This window comes from Salvia hispanica, chromosome 3, assembly GCF_029641045.1.
Source record: "Salvia hispanica isolate PSC_SH4W2 chromosome 3, Shi_PSC_v1, whole genome shotgun sequence".
In the NCBI taxonomy this organism is placed as follows: Eukaryota; Viridiplantae; Streptophyta; class Magnoliopsida; order Lamiales; family Lamiaceae; genus Salvia; species Salvia hispanica.
The window spans coordinates 55,728,927-55,744,729 of record NC_142694.1 but is presented as its reverse complement, the minus strand read 5'-3'; the positions used below and the strand labels follow the sequence as shown (position 1 = coordinate 55,744,729).

At 35.9% G+C, this 15,803-nt stretch overlaps 2 protein-coding genes, 2 non-coding genes and 1 pseudogene across 5 annotated transcripts; 1 reads left to right on the top strand and 4 right to left on the bottom strand.

The window, feature by feature from the left end:
• Positions 1-599: 599 nt before the first annotated feature.
• On the top strand, positions 600-2,320 carry LOC125211720 (cytochrome P450 89A2 pseudogene; annotated as a pseudogene).
• A 392-nt stretch (positions 2,321-2,712) lies between these two features.
• On the bottom strand, positions 2,713-2,798 carry LOC125217275 (small nucleolar RNA SNOR75). The gene has a single exon (XR_007175690.1). It is a non-coding gene; the product is annotated as a small nucleolar RNA SNOR75 (small nucleolar RNA).
• Positions 2,799-2,927: 129 nt separating this feature from the next.
• On the bottom strand, positions 2,928-3,017 carry LOC125217192 (small nucleolar RNA Z159/U59). Its single transcript, XR_007175612.1, has one exon. It is a non-coding gene; the product is annotated as a small nucleolar RNA Z159/U59 (small nucleolar RNA).
• A 2,198-nt stretch (positions 3,018-5,215) lies between these two features.
• Positions 5,216-7,333, bottom strand: LOC125216354 (uncharacterized). 2 transcript variants are annotated; one of them, XM_089067078.1, is made up of 3 exons: positions 7,035-7,333; positions 6,337-6,561; positions 5,216-5,793 (listed from the first exon to the last, which is right to left on the bottom strand). In XM_089067078.1, the coding sequence occupies exons 1-3, from the start codon at positions 7,256-7,258 to the stop codon at positions 5,679-5,681; spliced, it is 564 nt and encodes a 187-aa protein (XP_088923204.1). In that variant the 5' UTR covers positions 7,259-7,333; the 3' UTR covers positions 5,216-5,678. The 2 variants fall into 2 exon arrangements, with proteins under 2 accessions (XP_088923204.1, XP_047974001.1); XM_048118044.2 differs by lacking the exon at positions 5,216-5,793 and adding an exon at positions 5,870-6,149 and having other exon boundaries at positions 7,035-7,328.
• Positions 7,334-10,180: 2,847 nt separating this feature from the next.
• LOC125212916 (F-box protein SKIP8-like) lies at positions 10,181-14,370 on the bottom strand. Its single transcript, XM_048113214.2, has 4 exons — positions 14,217-14,370; positions 13,650-13,990; positions 11,591-11,787; positions 10,181-11,467 (listed from the first exon to the last, which is right to left on the bottom strand). The coding sequence occupies exons 2-4, from the start codon at positions 13,788-13,790 to the stop codon at positions 11,218-11,220; spliced, it is 588 nt and encodes a 195-aa protein (XP_047969171.1). The 5' UTR covers positions 13,791-13,990; positions 14,217-14,370; the 3' UTR covers positions 10,181-11,217.
• Between the last annotated feature and the right edge of the window lie 1,433 nt (positions 14,371-15,803).

Here is a 15,803-nt window from a genome sequence, read left to right as displayed (position 1 = left end):
AAAAATAATTCAAAAAAAAAATCGGATTTCAAAAAATATAGCCGCTTTTCGACCATATTTTAAAAAATTTATTTGACTCTTTTTACATCAAATAATAGTGAAATCAGTCAATCTTTCTCATCAAATATCAATTTTTACTTAAGATAGACATGTTTATGGTTGCAATTCCCAAAGTTTGTAGCCTATATATATAAGCATGTTCTTGTGTTTTCAATTAGGAAGCAACAAGATTCATCGATTATGTAATTTTTAATTTTATAGTAATTTGTAGCAATATTATTTTAGGTATTTTGAATATTTTAATATTGTGAAAATATTTTTAGTATTTGAAGTATTTAAATTGAATAATAGAATGGTGCTTGAGATCCTTTAATTGCAAAAGAGCATGCTCTTATAGAATAGCATGGATGTAGATGTTGTGATCTCATAGCAAAGAATTAAAAATGAATAAAAGTGTGTCCGAGCATACATCCATGCTATTGGCAAGAGCATTGGAAGCATTGACGTAAATGCTCTAATCTTAATCCAGGTGATTACTCATTTTTTAATACAAAAATGGCGCTATCCCGATACGTTGACGTCTTCCTGTTTTAGGATAAAATATTCATAACACAATGACCTCACTCTAGTATGGAGTACTACTATCTTAGGCGTATCACACAAAGAGCAAAGGTCGAAGCTCAAAAATGGAGGCGTGGTTCATCATCATCGTCTCCCTCTGCATCGCCGCCCTACTCCAAGCCCTAATCTCCCTCTCCTCTCCGCGCAGAAACCGCCTGCCGCCGGGTCCGCCGGCGCTCCCGCTCATCGGCAACCTCATATGGCTGCGCAAGTCGATCTCCGACCTCGAGCACGTCCTCCGCCTCCTTAAACCCGACTACGGCCCCATCATCACCATCCACATCGCTCGCCGCGTCTTCATCTTCGTCAGCGGCCACTCCATCGCTCACCGCGCCCTCGTCCAGAACGGCGCCGTTTTCGCCGACCGCCCCGGGGCCACGGCGACCCTCACCCACCTCAACGCGCCGCGGAAGACGATCAGCGCCTCCTCCTACGGCCCGACGTGGCGCCTCCTCCGGCGCAACCTGACGCAGGAGATCCTCCACCCCTCCCGCGTCAGAGGCTACTCCGCGTCGCGGCGGTGGGTGCTGTCTCTCCTCATGGATCGCATCCGCGGTTCCTCCGCTGCGCCGGTGAGGTTGATTGATCACTTCCAGTACGCTATGTTCTGTTTACTCGTGCTGCTCTGTTTTGGGGATAAACTGCAGGAGAGTCAAATCAAGGAGATCGAAGCCATCCAGCGAAAATATCTGTTGAATTTCCAGAGATTCGCCGTTCTCAATTTCTGGCCTCGGCTAGGGCGGATCATATTCCGGAAGCGGTGGAAGGAGCTGATTGAAATCCGCGGCGAACAGGATAGAATCATGATTCCGCTCATCAGAGGTCGAATTGAATCGAAGAATATGAGGAATTCGAACGAATTGGTAGCGTACGTGGACACACTCGCGGATCTGATCCTACCGGAGGAGAAGAGGAAGCTTCGCGAAGAAGAAATCGTGAGCTTATGCAGCGAATTCCTCTCCGCCGGCACCGACACCACATCGACGGCGCTGCAGTGGATCATGGCGAATTTAGTAAAGCACCGAGAAATTCAGGAGAAAGTGTACCAGGAGATCATCGGCGTGGTGGAACTGGAAGGCGACGTGGTGGAGGAGGAGGATCTGCAGAAGCTGCCGTATCTGAAGGCGGTGGTGCTGGAGGCGCTGCGGCGGCATCCGCCGGCTCACTTTGTATTGGCGCACGAGGTGAAGGAGGAGGTGGATCTGGAGGGTTACCGAATCCCCAAGGACGCGTACGTGAATTTCATGGTGGCGGACATGAATTGGGATCCGGAGGTGTGGGAGGAGCCGATGGAGTTCAGGCCGGAGAGGTTCGTGGAGGCGTGCGCGGGGGAAGGGTTTGACGTGACCGGAAGTAGAGAGATAAAAATGATGCCGTTCGGGGCCGGGCGGAGGGTTTGCCCGGGATTTTGGATGGCGATGTTACATTTGGAGTACTTGGTTGCAAATTTGATTCGAAGTTTCAAGTGGGAAGCGGATGATGAGGTGGATCTCACAGAGAAGCAGGAAAGTACTGTCGTTATGAAAAATCCACTACGCGCACGCATATCTCCTAGAAATTAGCCTTCTTTCAATGATACAAAATTGGCATTATGGAGGTGTCGAGTATAAATAAAAGATTGTTAATAATATACTAGTATTTGTGTAATATTGTTGAATTTTTGTAATATATAACCTTGTCAATAAAAATTTGTGTACAACCCTGGTTGAAGATAGAGGAACGGGTTGCGGTGATTAGTGGGGTGGGTGAGTTGATACGTTATTTAATTGATCAATTACATTTATGCGCAGCAATTAAATTGTGTGAGTGTAAGAGGGTTTTGGGCAGCAACAATGACTACATCGATGAAACATATCAAAGAAAAAGAAAAAATTGAAATCAACTAGAGTTCGGTTTATGTTGTGCAAAACAACAGAATCATTGAGTGCCGTGTTATGTAGATAGGCTGAAGATTATACTGTATCAAATCAGAAAAGAAAAATACTTCTTTTTTGTTGAGTTCAAATAAAAATACGTAGCAAAGGAGAAAATATTATTCAGAATTAAAAAAAATTGTTGAAATAGTTTGATATGTAAATGGGGTAAGATTGAAGCTCTCAGACAAATGGCTTGAATTGTCATCAATGCTTTTAAGAATGGATATCACACTCGTCATCTATGGTTCATCATCACTGAGAAGTGAGAACAAAATGAACAATCAAACCCCTTTAAATTCGAAACATACATCTTTAGAATCACATGTATAAAACAAAATTTAAGTGACTCAAACGTTGAATTTAATAGGAAAGCATAATTTAAAATAGAAAGGCTTTCAGTTCAGGTCTCCATAAATCTTTTCCGCATGATGAAACAATTCTCAGAAGAACGAAATTTAAGTTTTAATCGTCACAAGAGGCCAACACATAGAAAATAAATATTTTAAAATTTTTTCGGAAATACTACATAATAATATGATACAAAGACAAACTCAATGTCAAAGATTTATATAACGACAAATGAATAAAAAAAAAAAAAAAAAAAAAAAAAAAAAGCAATGGAAAAATGAAGAGAAACAATCAAAGGTATTGAATCATTGTATAATACCAGTTGAAAATTGAAACTGAAAGCGAGATTGTGCGATAATATTAGAAGAATAGAGGGTGCGGAGTTATATAAAGTGCATTTTTAAACCGTAGAGCTGACTTTCATAATTGATTGGGCCATCACTTTGGGCCTATGAGTTTTTTTGGGTGAGCTATGTAGAAATTATTCGTTTAATACAAAGCCATTTAACCACATTTGTAGTCCTTTTATTCCTTCAAAATCATAACTTTAATTTCAATATAAGTTGTATATCTAATTTGAAGTTCGTTTCTGACCAGAATGTAATTTCCTCTAGAATTGCACAATGTACTGATATCATGTTACGAATTCCACGAGACTTGAGAGTTGGAGGAGAATATTCCATGCATTGCATGAAATTGGCACATAAAGAGGTTCGTGAATGATAAAAGATAACGGGAGATAAATTTTTAAAACTTTATAGATAGACACTGTAGTATTTTTGCTTCAATAAATCTTATCTTTGGATAGATTTGAGAAAACATAAGACTTCCATATGTGAAGTTTAGTACTAGTAATTTTTTTTATAAGCAAATAACTATAATTTTCTTTGTAGTTACATTTTAACCCTAAACGTGAGGGTCCATACCATAGCTGAGTGGTAAAGGCGTAAAGCATACGAACCCCGTTGTACCCTGATTGCCACTGATTTTTTATCCCTCTTCAATAAATAGGCATAATTTGGGCCTAATAATAAGCCCATATACAACATCTTAGTTTAATATGATCACACATTCCACCAACTCATTCCACTCATATTTCATTTAAAACTATATATACAAATGAGACCCATATTCCACTAATTTTTTTCCACTAACTTTTTTCCACTCACTTTTCTTATTAGTATTTCTTAAAATCCGTGCCCCAAGAAATGAGATTCCTAATAGCGGACGGAAGGAATACTTCCTTCGTCCCACTATAAGAGTTATATTTCACTTTTACCATAGATTGTAAGTAGGCCTCACATTCCACCAACATATTTGACTCATATTTAATATAAAACTAATACTCCCTCCGTCCACGTAAAATATGGCACATTGTGAATGACACACGTTTTAATGTGGAATTGGTAAAATAAGATAGAAGAGAAAAAAGTAAGAGAGAAGTAGTGTTAGTGGAATGTGGTATCCATATTATTAGTAAGATAGAAGGGAAAAAAAGTGAAGTAGTTGAAAACTTTCTTTTTTTAAATGTGCTATATTTTTCGTGGACAAACAAAAAGACAAATGTGCTCTATTTTGTCTTGGACGGAGGGAGTATATATTAGTGACATTCATATTCCACTAACTTATTCAACCTACTTTTCTTTAAAATTCGTGCCCAAACGAAATAGGGCTCCTGCTGTGGGAGTAGGACGAAGGGAGTATAATTCTTAGTCTTCAAAACTTCCGGCAACATTGTTATTAATACTCTTCGTAAACAATGGAGGTTTAATACAAGTCTCATCAACGTTCTTGTAATCTAGTGTACAAACATGGTAGTTTTAAGTTTTAACTCTTATTGCTCTCAATTCTCATCACGGGCCGTAGCTCTCTTGGATAAGATTTTCATATATATTTGTGTTTAGAGAGGACAAAATATTCTCTAAAAATTGCAAATAATTAGAAAAAGACAAATTAGAAGGGCCGCATGTGATAAATTGTTGAAGATTTGGACCGTGGTGGATTAGCGTCATTAATTAATTAAAAAGGAAATCTTATTCCTCAACATTGTCCAATTTGTCAAAAACTGTATTTAGAGCCATTTTATCTCTTTAAATACATGCACATCCAAACTATATTTCTTACAATAATCAATTTCACACTCGAAAAGTTTGTTAACAAACTATCCGATTAAAGCGATAAGTAATCTTTCAATAAAAAAAAATCATAAAAACCAAGAAACTACAAAATCATCAATTACGGCTCAAAATTTATCAATTTGAATAATGACAAGAAATTGAGAACCAAAAGAGAATAATACGAATATTATTAAAATAAATGCAAGAAAAGGGGATCTAAAAACTCCACATTCACACCACCTAGACTTGATTGGGCTCAAAATGTCGTTGTACAGAAATACCAACTTTTCAAACATGGGATCACTCCCATTTGCCATTCTTTAACGCTCCCTCAAAATTCTAGTTTATTTTTCAAAAAAAGAAAAGAAAAAAAGATGCCTTTTCTACCCCAAATTAAATCCGTGACCCTTTCATTATCTTAATCCACCTACTAATTTGTCTCATAAATACCCCCAAATCCCCTCACTTTCACAGTACACACAGTCACAGAAAGAAGAGCAAGAAATAACCACCATTCACACATACCAATATATATCTTACATCATGGGAAACTGCTCTTTGAAGGCAGTCTCAGATGCTGAAGAGGGAGCAGTAAGAATGGAGGCGGGGGCAAGGAGGAAGACGGTGGAGGTGCAGCCGAGGTCAGGGAATGGCGTTTGGAAAGTGAAGCTAGTGATCAACCCCAAAGATTTGGAAAAGATTTTATCGGAAGAGGTGAATACAGAGGCATTGATTCAGCAAATGAGGATTGCTGCAAATTCAACTCCGAGTAGAAGAAATAGCTCTTCTTGCTCCAACAGAAGATTTATTTGCTAAAGTTATGTGGTCGGAGAAATCAAATCCTGTGTTGTTTTCTCCCAAACCACCTTGTAATAGAATGTTTCCCAGATATATATGAATGTAAACAAAAATTTTCACATATGGTGTACAAAGATCTCTGGCTCGAGTCCAGTGTGGCACGGTCCTTGAATTTAATGTTGCATTTACCAACAAAAAGAAAGAAACAGAATAAGGACATGGCTTTGTTGATGCAAGAAAAACTAGATGATATTCTTCTTGTGCTAGAAATTAAACTTGCCTAACATCATTGAAGCATTCTTGAACATTTAGTTATCTCCTGACTTACTCAGATCATTCCTTTTTCTTGCTGAAAATCAAAAAAAATTCAGCAACTATAGTTAGCGACAAAGTGAAGAAGAATGCTATGCACTTCACATCACAAACAAAATGCTGAACTGATGAGCAAAGGCATAGTTTCAAGATTATGAATTATGTATGTAAAGCTTTGATTGTATATGAAACCAAATGTAAAAAAGCAGTTGTGATGTTATTACCTTGATGCAGGTTTGGCACGACCACCACCACCTCCAGAGACAACTTCGTCCATGCTTTGGCCTGTTCTTCTGTACCTCCCTCCGGACTGCAGGTATGCAGGGCAAGGCCGGTAAGCTTTTATTGGCCACCAGCCGAAGCCCGGGACAGTGGCAATCCCACCTTGAATCCTTCCTTCACCGTTACAACCCTTCTCAATCTCTTCCCTTCCACAGGCATTACACCCCCTTCACCAATGTACCTCAAGTATCAGTGCAAGATTTTTATTTCAACTCATACTAATTCACCTATCTTGAGTTATGATATCACCAACATTTTCTTGATCATTCAATTATGGCCAGGAAAAGGTCAAGAATCATCACCAAATTCACTCACATTGATGCTAAACTAACACCATTAATTACATCATACTAGTTCTAGATGACTAGAGTTGTTTATGATCACATCAATCCAAACAATTAAATCTGCGTGGCACTCCATTGAATTACACAAACAGGATAAAATTTCACTCAATTAGGTTTCGTGAGAGAACTAAAATCATGTCTCCAAATATGTAAATTTTTAGTTTATTATGCAAAATCAAAATTGGGCGAAAGCTCATATAATTAGTAGCAATTGCCTCTAAAATTTATGCAATTACTATCAAGGATTAAACAACAAGTGAGAAAATGTTGAAATACGATGAGAGAGAGGCATATACGCGAGAGAGGCAGAGGAGGAAGAGACGCCATCGTCACTTTGTTCTGCTTCAACGGCGCTGGTTTCAGGCGGTGAAACAGAAAGTCGGGTGATTGAAGTACTAGTCAGCGTCAGGTGTTGAGGTGCGGTGATTTTATAAGAATGGAGAAATTGTCGCGGAGGTTTTGGGAGAGAGGAAGGGAAGAAGGTGGTGTTGCAGCTGCCGGTCACGGCGGTGGCAGCCATCTCTCTTTCTCTCTCTCAACCACTAATTTTAATTCCTCTCTATACACGTTTATCCGGTAGAGCTTATTTGAAAATTAATATAAATTGGATAATTTGTTTTTGTAGCCGGAGAATTTTTTATTTATAGACTTGTTTTTAAATTTTCTATTATTTAACAAAATTGATACTACTCCCTAATATCAGTTTTAATGCAAAACTGAAAGAATATAAAAGAGATAGAGATAAAAATAAAGAATAATTTAAATATTATTAATAGAGAATTTGACTCATTTTATTAGGGAGATAAAGTTATGATAAATGGAGGGAGACTAAATTTTGTAAATGGATAAAAAAAAACATACTATTTATTATGAACAAAATGATTAAATTTTTTTTTTTTTGAGTGTTGTAGTATGTATTACCTTAAAAGATTGTTTATATAGAAACACATGAAAATTGTGATGATATGAAGTCTCAACTACTATGAAATAGTGAACAATGAATCACAGTGCACATGGTAAAGACATTTCTCATCCATTTAAAAGATCAGAAGTTTAATCCATTGATTCATTATTAGCACTAATAAATAATACTACAAGTAAACAATGCAATTATAGGTAGGTACTAATGGTTAGTACTAATATCATTATCACAGTTACTGCAATTTGTATTTAAACACTATTTGAAAAACATGAGTTTTGAAAGGATTCTTATGCTAAGAAACAATTAAGGAGTATTAAACTTGAATTCGGAACAAGCAAAAAAAAAAAAAAACTTGGATTTAGAACAAGCAAAAGCCTAAAAAAAAAAACTTGAATTTAGATAAAGCAAAAGCAAAGCAAATAAAACTTGTCTAAGAGATGGGGCCCAAAATTTACTGATATGTTCTCAAGGATGTGATTAAAAAAACTCAGCTTTAAATAAATCCCAGTTTGAGAAGAAAAGAAATAAGTGTAATCAAACATAATTCACGTAAACGGTTTAGGGTGAATTGGTTATTGGTTTTAAAAAAACTTAAAATATGTCACATGCAATAGAAAAAAGACTTGATAAACATGTCACATCCAATGTAGATACTCAAACTTAAACTCATGGTCAAGATTTTTTTCTAATTAATACTCCCTCCGTCCCAGAGAAGTTGACATACTTTGAAAATGGCACGAGATTTTAGGAGGTTTTGTTTTGTGTGTTAAATAGAGAGAGAAAATATAATTTTTATATTCATGTGAGAACTTTTTCCAAAAAGAGAAATGTGACATCTTTTGTGGGACAAACTAAAAAGGAAAATGTGCCAACTTCTCTGGGACGGAGGGAGTTCTAGTTTTAACTTCTACGTTAGCCTTAGAAAATATAATTTCACACAAAAGTTGTGTACAAAAATACCCATTCGTACACCTATGTAAATGCAAGGACATCCTTCATGTAAACAACCACCAGCCAAATAATTTCATTTTTCTTCCTCATATCTGCAAAAGTGAATTATATATATAGCAAATACAAAATCATACTACTAGCAATACCAACATTTAGAACCAAAAAATCACTAATAATCCACACTCTTTTCCTTATTTACCATACAAACCCATTTTCATCACTATTCACTAAAATGAAACCTATCCTTTGCCATCGATCATTAATTTTACAACACAATTTCTACCATTTCCATCACTCTATGTTTTCACATAATATTTGTACCTAATTATTCTCATATCAATAAGATGAAAGAGACTACATAAAAGAACAAGTATATTCACATGTGCAATGTATGTGCAGGATTTTGTCTTAAAAGGGAGTACTATCGATTGATGAAAATAACAAATTTTACTTTTTTCCTAAAAAAATGCAACCATGTATAAACCATTGAGACAGTCAACCTATATATATACATACATACCTTAGATGGTAGATAATCTACTTAAAGATGATACATATAACATATTTAATCTTTATGGATGATTATCTTATAAAATTTCTAAGCTGGAAATTTTGGGGAATCCCAAAAAAAAGAGATAAGTACTATATATCCCTTCAAAATTGAATTAAGGTATAATACCTTTTGTATTAGAGAATGAGATTTTATCTTAAAAGCTTCTAGTTATTATAACACATTAAATTTTTCCTAAAAATATAGGTCATGTATCTTAATTTATACGCCGAAAGTTCAACAATGTCATATCTAAAATTATGTAGTTGACTTTAACGGACAACATATGGGTGGACAATTTTTTAAAATTAATGTTCACTAAAAGAAAAAATCGTTTTTCCCCCAAAATAAGAACATCACAACAAGAATATGGTGAATGAAATCATACTAATCAAACTGAAAACACTTCATTAGAGCATTGTTCAAATAGGAACAAGAGTAGAACAACAAACTGCACGATACAATAAGAGCACTCCCAATGCTCTCCCTAAAAACTCCCTTATTTCTCCCTAACTCCTGCCACATCAGCACCACATCAGCACCAAAATTTATCCCCAGTTTTTAGCCAACTTTTAGCCAACTGCTCCAATGGTTTCTCCCTTATTTCTCCCTAACTCAACATTTCATTTTTACATCATTACTAATTTAATTGTTTTATTTTTGTATATAATAAAGCTAGCTAATTTATAAGACAAGACAAATAATAGTAATAAAGTTCGTTGTATTAAACACGAGTAAAAAATTACAACGACGAAAATTAAAAAAAAAATAGGGGGGAAATTATTTTAAATTAATTATTAAATTTTAAATTTATAGGGGGGGAAATAAAAAAAAAAAAAAAAAACTATTTTTATCGCCGGATTATCGCCCACAGTGGTCGGCGATAATCCGGCGATAATCCGGCGAATTTTCGGGATTCGGCGTTAATTCGGGATTATCGCCGATTCCTCCCCATTGCCGGCGAATTTTCGGCGATAATCGGCGATAAAACGCCGGATTTAACGCCGAGTGCATTGGGAGTGCTCTAATCTGTCTAATCAGTCGATCACTAATAATCATGCTGGTGTTAGTTCAGTAGCTATAACAAAACAAATTTACAGTAAATCCATCACAGTTATATCTCTCCCTCACTTGTTACAATACACGAAAAATTGGTAAAGCCTTTCAGGATAAAGAAAAGGAAAAAAAGATACTCTCTCCGTCCAATTCAAGATGACCACCTTTCATTTTTTGTTTGTCCCAATCAAGATGATCACTTTCCTATTTTGAAAATAACCCTATCCCTCATCTCTCCTCATTAAAATATTCAACTACTTTTTTCATATCTATTTTATTCTACCTAACAACACTTCCTAAAATCTCGTGCCACTCAAGAATGTGGCCATCATGAGTGGGACGGAGGGAGTACCAATAGTTCCCAAAACAAAATTCACATCATTTACATTCAAAATGTACATGTTAATACGCGATGTGTACCACGTTTCCTATAGAATATAGTAATCCACTACCCAAAACATCAATTTCCCCAGATAAAATCCTCCAGAATAAATTGCCAAAAATAACAACATAGCTTAAGGCCACATTTCCAGATTCATTAAGTCATAGCGCATTCCAGTCGCATGTCAGTCACGCGAGATTCAACATAGTAGTCTAATCCATCTTTCATTCTGTGTTTGGAAAGTTTGGAAAAATAGAACGGCGATTTTATAAAAGAAATGTAAATCAATTTTCTAAAGATTCCAAACACATCATGGATGGAAAGTCACACCAATTGTAGGCAAGAGAATCTTGACAGGGGGAGGGGGTAGGAAACTCCATATGTGCATGCATTGTGCTGTGCATATATTTTGAGAAGAGATACTTGTGAAATCAAAAAACCTAAATACACACATCTTGCCACAATGCCACATATGCAAAACTTGAGGTAATGAATCATTTGTTAAAAGAAAAACTAGAATCACCCAAGAAATTTTTGAAGTTTTATGTAATCTCAAACAAAGAATGTAAACACTTTACCCTTTCCTTGAAAATCCTTGGCAAGGGCGTTTCCTTATCTCTACAAAAATTGTTGATCTGCTCCTCCGTGGATGAGAGCTGCTAAGCTATGATGGTGCACCATATACCACCTACCGTCACAGAGTTCATAAATGTTGGTCACATTGTATGCTCTCTCCATGTTGGAATAAGCTTTCACGGTAACCCAAGCCATATCTGTTAGGACATGAGTCCTTACATCTCGTATCTGGAAATAATTAGCATTCTCCTGGTTAAATGTCGCACGCCAGCTCTCCATGACTTGATTGTAACTAAAACGCCAGGTCAAGGAACATATTAGCATTATTGTTCTAACACATGGACCCACAACGACAAAACATTAAAGCAACTCAAAAGAAACGGAATTAATGCACAGCTAAAAGACACATACATACCCAGTAAAAGACTCGCCAGTAGCAAGGAAGCATTTGACATAACCTGCATTGAGCCAAAACTGGGACATAGCAGTATGTGACCTTTCTTTAACTATCCTAAAAAACTCAGCGTTGATGTTAACAATAGCTAAAGTAGCTGCATAATAAGCTTTCCATCCATTGGCTGGCGTAACATTAGCTTGCTCCAACGAGAAATCCTAGAGGATGGGGCAAAGGGCCAACAGATCAGTATATTGACAGTTTAAAATAATGACTGGATTACTATACACTAACTTTAAGCATTCACACAGGATATAAATATAATTTCAGAGAGCAAGAAACACACAATTAATAGCCCATGAAAGAATTATTTGAGAATGCTAATCATGAGATTCATGCCAAGACCTAGATTCATACCAAGACAGTACTAACAGGAAAAATACAGTCAATAATCAATAGCATCCCTTGTGGTTATGAGTTTGTGTGCAAGAATTGGTGAAGCATGCTAAAATTTTCCATTTGTGTGCAAGTATGGGTGAATTATACAAAATGTTTACTGTTTGGGTGCAAGTATTGGTGAAGCATTCTAAAGTGTTTACCCTATAGCACAAATGTCTTAGTTAACAATCTCAAATAAGCCCAGTAGGTCACAAATCTGACGATGTAACTGTAATTTATTAAGTCACCCTAATATAGGTCAAAGAAGTGATGTTATAGGACAAATACCATGCTTCCCTTAACATGATTCAGGAATAGAAGGCATTTTTCTTTTGGTTCTTGTATTCAAATTTTAGTTTTACCTTTCTATCCCCCTCCGTCTCTCACAGTCTCACTTGTCGGAAGGAAAGGGGGTTGAATGGTGATGCATAGGGGGAAGAACTACTTTTTACTACTTAAATTACAAAAGAATAGTCATTAAGAGAAACTTAACAGTTCAGTTACTAGCTACCAGAAGAAACAAAGATATTATTTTGCTTTAGTTAATGAACCAACACAACTCTAACATATAGTATGAAATAGAGCAAGCATATTATTGCGCAGTTTTTTTTCAACACTTTCAAGTTAAGGTAACATTTTGAGGGACTAAATCTTATGGCCAATCGAAAAAATTGAATCTCAATCGTTAAACCAAACCGACAGTAATAGTACTGATTGTGAGGCTGCATCAACTGTTACAAGTGTATTTAAAGAAGCAATTATCTAAAGTATAATTTCTTTTTTATTTAGCACATTTAGTTACATAATAATGACTCATGCAAGTAGTGAAATAGAAATAAGAAACTATGGATATCTTAAAGACATAAAACACCAATTAGCAACCATATCTTTAAATAAGAAAACGTGTCAAAGATTCAACGATAAAACGTCAGAATTGGTATGCCAGTATATAGTCAAAATTTCAAAGAAAAGAACTATCCAAACAATTAATAGTATTCATACAGCCACCATATTGTCGAATCTTTAGCTGAAAAATCCAAATTACAATAAGAAAATAAAATCATCTATATAAAACGACAATGCAAACCAACTGGATATAGAAAAAAACGCAAGCATTCATAACAGTTCCATTGCATACATCTGTCTGACTTACACAAGCTAATCCCAAACCATGAGGATGCTCCAGCTCCACTAACTGAAGTTGCTAAACAATAATTTGTTTGCTAAATGACAAATTAAATGAGCGGAAAAAGAATATGGAAAGCATTTTCATCATTAAAGATTCTGGTATGTGGAATCTATATCGCAAGACTTACCAGGCACTACTGAGTGCTGACCATCTCACTTTCTACCATGTTAATTACCACTATTACTCCTATAAAAGAACAAGTTGATTATCGATTAAACTAAACAATATACCAAAACATGTTGCTTTTCCTCTACAAACCAGAAATTAGCCAAGGTCAAATCGTTTGACAGGATCCCAAACTACGTAACTTATCTTCCACTATTAGATTCAATGAGCTTGAGATTCAAGACTTAAACCCTAAAGTAGTGCAAAATCCATCTAACAAAAATACGACCCTAACACAAACACATATCCTACCAAAATCCCCAAGAGTGATCTTCCAAAGAACCAAACCTTAAGATAGATTGTTTTCCACAAAATCTCCTCATTGGCAGCTCTATACAGGAGTGAATTCGTCATGGAGAGACGGCAGACACTTGAGTAATCTAAGAAGCTGAGAGCATGCAGTCTTAGATCCGGCACCAGCTGCTCCATTTGCGATAGCCCCACCTGCGCACCATTCTCACCACCATCGACAAGCACAGTCGTCCTCTCCTGACTGTGAATTCCAGTCTGTCCATCCACACAAACAGAAGGCCTCAAGTCCCCCAATTCAGAAGGGCTTCGCTGCCGCCTCAACCTCCGCCGAATTAGAATAGTCGCGAAACAGATGCATAATGAGGTCCCGGATAGAGCTACCAAAAATGACGAATAATCACTTATACCGAAAATTTCAGAAATGATAAACATAAACTCCATTTCACAACTAATTGAAACAAAAGCGTTGCAGCAACTCAGGCAGTTGTTGAATTGAAGAGGAAATAAAAGGAGATAAATTCGAAACAAAGCTTGGATTCAATCAGAGAAAAAAAAACCAACGCTTACAGATAAACAGAGTAATTTTAGTATGTGATATTTTACCTGTTTTTCTTCACTGTCTTGCTTTCTTAGCCGGTGGATTAAAAGAATTTGTGTGTAATCTCTGCTGGCGAAGGGAAATTTCTTTAAATGAAACCCTAATTTAGGGATTTTAGAGAGAGAAGATAAAATCGGCAGAGATAGAAAGTTGATGCTGGTTTTGTCACTGAAATGGAGTGCAGTGCAGAAGAGAGGTGGCGGAAACTGTATACGCATTCAAACGAAGGGTAGTTTAGGTAATTCGGATCACAATTTTGCATGCTTTTTTGGTATATAATTTAAGTAGACTATTTGTAGAACAAAAAAGTTAATGAAGGCATAAAATTAACGTTGGTCTTTAATATCATGAAATTTTTAAAAAATTGGGTTATTTTTACGAATTTTAAAATTTGGTAAATAATATCACAAACTTTTACCTGAGTTTGTTATTTCACATCAGCGAAAAAATTCGGACAAACAATATCATGATACAGATTTTTTTTTATAATTTCTCAACTTCAACTTTGAGAGCTTCAAGTTCTTCAATCATTGAGGATAGTTTTTCTTTAAGCACACCCTCCAAAATTGTTCTTCAATCCATTAATATAACCAGAATTTTTTCTATCGTGGGAAATAACAAACTCGGATAAAAGTTTGTGATATTATTTGCCAAAATTTATAGGTCATGGGAAAAACCCAACTTGTTGAAAGTTCCATAATATAAGAGATCAATATCCCAATCATTTATTTTAGTTCAAATTTACGCTTTCATTTCTTAAAAAAAAATCTATTTTAAACGATATTCACAGTCATCAACTCGTTTTCCCAACATATACAAACACTCTCGATTCCACAGTAGCAATTAAGCACTACTAATACCATTAATAATGTGTGCAACGAATCTATACCTGAAAATGAATGTAAGTAGAATGGGTAAATGTGTGAACAAACATAACAGATGGCAAATAGTGGGTAGCGCTAAACCTTGGAACGACAATGCACCAAACTCATCACAGGCCATACAGTTGAACCTATTGCCGAGCTTCGAAACTTTTATGACACACCGTTTGCATGTCATATAGAACCATTGGCCATAGTGACACTCGACATTTTCAATTCTTCCACATAGCCAGTAAGAACCATCTTATGCATCACAATAAATAATCGTGAGCTAAATAAAACTTAGCAATAAAGAAACAAAAAACATCAAATAAAAAGGGGGAAATGCCTTTAGGTGGAGCACATCCTCTAGAGATTTAACATCAAGAGCATCAAATTCATCAGATGTACAAGGAACAGTTGATTCATGACACCCAAAAGAGTCGTCGCCAGTAATCCTATCAAGATAGAACGCCCATGGTAAGATATCAAAAAATCAAATGAGCTTAAATCTTATAATGATCTTATGTAACAACAAGCACGTACAAATGTAAGGGGCAAAAACAAATCTCTCCTTCAATTTGGAAATTTCATCAATATTTGCATTAATGTATACTTTAGATGCACTAAAATGCATGCTCGCATGAACAACGCCTGAAATTTTAAATTTATAAGTTATTCCGGGCAACAATACTGTAAAGTAAATACATTCTATAAATAAATAATTAAAAA